Here is a 5339-nt window from a genome sequence, read left to right as displayed (position 1 = left end):
GTTAGCGCCCGGATGCAGTTTCTGGATGATTTACTTATAGGAGTAGCTTCTCAAGACTTTGTCTTAGATAGCTGGGTAGGTTGGGTAGCTTAGGTTCACTCCGGTCGCGTTAGATTAGCTAGTCCGAGTAGGAATAGCACCTCACATGACCTCGAGCACTGGTAGATTGGTAGCGTAGTAGGTCATTGTCCCTCGGGTGGTCTCTTGACATTTGCACCACTACCTCCGTGCACTAGTCGGGTCCGCTACGTCCTCAGTAGACATTTATGTTTGCTGGAGTTCTCACTAGATTAGACGTTGTTTGCGGCTTTCCCGTAAAACAGTGAGGATCCAATTAGACGGTTATGCGTTTGTGTTGAAGATGTGTTCACTGAGGTGGCAATGGAGCCACAAGTGAACTATTAAGAGGATCAATATTTTAGTAGAAACAGTACTATGTACTTAGTAACTACTACTCCTGAAAGAGTCGATAAGCTTCGTCAGCTTATAGAGGTTAAGTCTCGAGGAAAGGAAGGAGGAAAGGAAGTGGATAGAATCCCTACACCAAAACGGAATTATATCCTTGAGAAAAATTGGAAGGCTGTGCACCATCCTACGGACCACAAGGGAATTGGGCTCTATTACCACCACCAAGATCCCCAAACAAAAATTCATATACCACTACTTTGTGGTACGAAATCCAATGGTAGGGACGGTGACTTCTGAGAAAACCCTATATGGCTTTTCCAACATAGTAGCAAGATAGCTCAAAATGGATTTGAGTATTTGATGAATATCAAAATCATTTTGAGATTCTTGTTGTGTGATGCTGCTCAATTCACTTATGAGGAAGATTTTGTGCTAAACCATATTCACAAAAAGAGACACCTCAAAATTGGCACACACAAAAGAGGTCTTTGCACAACTAAACTGGAGGAAGGATTTAGTAAAAGTGTAAGCTTGATAGACGGACCTATGAAAGGAATAGGGTCCTACATTACAACACCTACTCTCAAAGTAGCTGGGGGAATGGGACTTTCTAATGGTTCTAGAATTAACAGTGGCTATGGGATCAGCAAGGGACCAAAGGAGCCACATCGATACACCACAGCAGCCACCCTTGCTACTCAACCCACGATAGCATCTAGGTTGACATCAATACCTCTAGAGCCTTTGATAGATTTGAGCCCTTTTCCAACCAAATCATCTGAATTCACATGAAGAGTAAGATCGTCACAAAAGTGGGTGAAGAAAAAATACAATGGGAAAGGAAATACACATGATCATGTTGCTCTTTTCAGACAAGTTTTGCGAGCTAAGCAAGTAGTGGATTTTCACACTCAATATGAAGGATTTGGGTTAACTCTAGAAGATAAAGCCTTAGATTGGTTTCATACCTTGAGACCTAAAAGATTTACAAGTATAGATGATCTGATCAAGGAGTTCATAGCTGAATTCTCTCAAAGGGAAATCAAGCATGATACAGTGGCGAGAATTTATAGTTTCAAAAAACAGTCGAAAGAACCTATTTGTTATATCCAATCATAGTTGAGTAGCTTATCCTTTGGATAATGGTTGTAAAATAGAGTATTTCACACCTAAGCTATCTAAGCTAGAAAAGAAAGTGCTTGGATGGAGTCTAACACAAGAGCTTTATATACTAGTTAACTTGGGATGCAAACTAACTTGACAAGAGAGTAAAACAACTAGTACAATGACAACAATTGAGGACCGTATTTAAATGGAGCTGGTCCCCCCCTGCAAAGGGCTTTGTATTACAAGATTACTCGAGAGAGAGAGTCTTTTTACAGTACAACTTTGCACGCACCTTGTAAACCATCTTGATGCCATGAAAATAGAAGGTTCATACATCATTAATCACATTTCATTACTCCTACTCCTCAATCCGAAGACCTCAAGCACATTCACAGGTGAGGAGAGCTAGCAGGGATGGATGGTAGATTGAGAAGAAAAAGAAGTATTTCTAGAAGAAAGTAGTACTCTTCCTATATACTTCTACTTATGCAAGAGGTAGACTCTTGCCATAGCAGGCATAGTGTAGTAAAGAGAAGCATGCTTGTGAGCTTGGCACTTGCTTTGGATTTGCATTCCATTATCAAGTGTTGTTGGTGTAGACTTGCTCCCTCCTTGTAAAATGAGAGGTTCTTGTTCCTTATATGCAATGAAAAATACACACAAACTCTAGAGAAGGAAGAGATTTACTCATGGTTGCATGCTATTGGCTAGCCCCAAATGTGTGTTGATTGTCATGATATTAATATGGTATATTAATGACCAAACAACTCCCATATCTATATCTTCATTTGATTGAACATGATACAGATCCGTAAGGTTGAAATACTTTAAGAGAAACAGATTGTTAGTGCCCAGTAGCACATGGGACATGTAGTATACAAGTGTCATGATATTAATATGGCATATTAGTTACCAAACAACTCCCATATCTATATCTTCATTTTATTAAACATCATACGGGTCCCCCTTATTGATGTTTCCACACCTTATTTTCACATGCACGTGAAGCGAGCTGCTGAATAGGGTGCAGGTATAATTTAACTACCTATAAGCACATAAGTACCAGTCCTGCAAGCACAACCCACGATAGAGACTGCACGAAGGCATTCTCAGCTCGTACGTCATCTTGTGGAGGAGGTTGACGCTGTGCAGGGGGCGGAGGGTCGATGGAAACCACTTGTCCTTGCTCCATGCTGCGTAAGAATGCGTTGCGTATGCGGGTTCGCCCCACCCTGTAGCGGACAGGCACCAACACACTAGCATACACAGCAGCCCCGTTCTGCACAGCCAGGCTGTAGTATTGGAGATTGTTCCTTTGAAAGGAGCCATTCTCTTGGTTGTCAATCCTCCAGCCTTGGCGGTGAGGAGTATAATCCTGAGGGCGTGGGCGACGTGGAAATTCCACCATTGTGGTCTGTATATTAACATCATCGAACGTCAACAAAGAAGTTAAACCACAAATTCAAGTGACCATTTTTACTGCTTTCTTCGTTGTTAGCTGACCTGTCCCAAGTTGCGGTCCATGTTGTCAAGGTCCCACAAACGCACAAGGTTTTGTATATCTTGAATGTCATCTTTGGTGGGCGGAGTGATCGTGACCTCTCGCTTAGGGCGGGCTGGCTCAAGAGACTTGGCATAGTCACGCACTTGAGGGTCGTCCGAAGCATCGTAGGTACCGAAACCAGCCGCATCTACAGGATATTTTTCGCCTTTACCTTTAGGCCAGCTCCCTCTTTATCAAACAAACATTTGTCACACACAGACAGTAAATATTTGTACCATTCTCTGGTGAGTCGTATGGCTGCTGGGGATTGACTAGCCACAGGAGGCGTCCTTCGATGTTGGCGACGTTGCGGTCCAGATCCACCTCAAAGTCCACATAGCTCTCATTTATTCTCCTGGCCGATCCCTGCATTATGGTGGTGCCCGTGAGCCTCACATTCACACACGACAGAAGGAACTTGCCAGGCATGTTCCCTGAAAACTGCACAGTGCCGTCGCGGTTCTCGAGGTAGAAATTCAGGTCAAGCTCCGATTGCACCCATTCTCCATCAGACGTCAAGCACAAGGCCTGTAGTAGTTTTCCGTCCTTTTCGAGCTTAATATCCCGGGAGCTTCTGGAAAAAATGCCACCCTGCATGGCCGATCACAATTCGTCAATAACTTTAATATGATCAGAAACATGCTTCTTGTATTAATTAGATCAGGGACTCACAGCCATGCTTTCAAATACAATATCGAGCGCTGCAACTTAACATGATATCAAGGAGGACCGGCACATGCTATATATACAGGGCGGAAGTATCGAATAATCTGCTCTTTTCCAAGAGGTCCATCCCACCTGCGAGTGCCCGTCTATTCTTTTGCTGCCTTTATTCTTTGCAAATTCGACCCCATCCCAATATGGAAACCCTTTATTCTTTGCAAATTCGACCCCATCCCAATATCGAAACCCCACCAGTCTGTGATTGCCTCTTTGGCCTGCCCACAGGGCATAAGCCTTAGTGGTAGGTGTCCATTTTGCTTTTTTTTTTTTTTTTTTTTGCCATACTCACAATTGTGAGTGGTAGTGTCCCCTTAGAAGGGGTGGATGTCTTCCAAGCACACAGGAAGATTTTTAACTCAATGCAAGCTAGACCCCCATGGTGAGGACCTTCCAAGCGTTTAATGTCGATTAAAACCTGGTTCCATTCATCATCTTCCTTGCTTACTCCTATAGTAGTGTTAATAAGTCCCTTGCTTTCTTGCATGATTTCATCATAAATGGCCATTGTCGGAATCTTCTCAAATACTCGAAGATTCCTTGTCCTTCCAGACATGCCAGAGGTAGCAATACTAGCAGACGATCTGCATGCTAATTAGAATAGCCTAATTCTTAATTAACCTACCTCCAAGAACCAGATCGTTCTTGAAGAATTGGATCTTCCAAGTCCTTTGTGTTACAGCTATATTTGTCACACTCTCACTTAACATAGGTCTCACCTATATATACAAACTCAATATCAATAAGATTCATTCTTTGGGAGCATGTCTCGTATTCACTGCTCGTGTGTTATTACTTCTCTCTATTTTAACATGGTATCAGAGCTATGGATGCGTTGCAACAAAGAAGATAAGTTGTTTGATTGATTGTGTTTCTTGTGGAGATGATGATTAATATCCTAACTTGTTTAAATTAGAAGTGGTAGTTAATTTTATCTTTAAAACTAAAACCTATTGTGTAGATCTTGTTGCGCTCTTGAATCCTGTCAAAACAGTTCGTCAATCGGAGTTCTAGATCAAGAGCTATGACATTTCAGGGTTTAATATAATAATTCTGTCCCAAACTACTGCGATTTGATATTCAAAACAGTGTTGTCAATAAGCTTTGTTAATCCGTCATATTTGTCGTTAATATCCTAATTACAAAAAGCACACATCATGCTATTTTTAGCACTCCTTTATTCTCGTTCACAAAATTTGCAAAATTGGCTTTGCATGTATATTTTTTATTTTTGGCCAGGTATAATTTTCCCTATCCACGTCATCCCTTTTTGGGCGTCAACTCCTCATCCCTTTTTTGGACGTCACATCTTTCTATGTTTAGATTGCTTTTCATGCAGACAATACTTTTCGTCCGTGTTATGTTCATCCATCTCTTCTATTTTGACGTCTCCTCATCGACGCCCGTCTTGTTCATGGTCTGCAGATTCTATGATCCCATCTTGTACGTTTTCTCTCGAGCTACCAGCATGGCGAATTGCGTACTCGTAAACAGATATCCATCTAGGTAACGTTCTGTTTCCTTCTTCCAAGGCCAAGGCTTTCCTGGATGGAAGGCAAAG

The 5339-nt window shown here is 42.0% G+C and overlaps 1 protein-coding gene across 2 annotated transcripts; it reads right to left on the bottom strand.

Annotated features, from left to right (window-relative positions):
* Window positions 1-1930: 1930 nt before the first annotated feature.
* On the bottom strand, window positions 1931-3793 carry LOC147884505 (uncharacterized). 2 transcript variants are annotated; one of them, XM_087397820.1, is made up of 4 exons: window positions 3731-3793; window positions 3295-3649; window positions 3019-3206; window positions 1931-2929 (listed from the first exon to the last, which is right to left on the bottom strand). In XM_087397820.1, the coding sequence occupies exons 1-4, from the start codon at window positions 3734-3736 to the stop codon at window positions 2561-2563; spliced, it is 918 nt and encodes a 305-aa protein (XP_087253946.1). In that variant the 5' UTR covers window positions 3737-3793; the 3' UTR covers window positions 1931-2560. The 2 variants fall into 2 exon arrangements, with proteins under 2 accessions (XP_087253946.1, XP_087253947.1); XM_087397821.1 differs by lacking the exon at window positions 3731-3793 and having other exon boundaries at window positions 3295-3655.
* Window positions 3794-5339: the final 1546 nt, after the last annotated feature.

The sequence above is a fragment of the Dipteris shenzhenensis genome, chromosome 26, assembly GCF_047967505.1.
Source record: "Dipteris shenzhenensis isolate YYH24624 ecotype China chromosome 26, Dip_SZ_1.0, whole genome shotgun sequence".
NCBI lineage: Eukaryota > Viridiplantae > Streptophyta > Polypodiopsida > Gleicheniales > Dipteridaceae > Dipteris > Dipteris shenzhenensis.
Note: the sequence above shows the minus strand (reverse complement) of the source record. Positions and strands in the feature narration are given on the sequence as shown.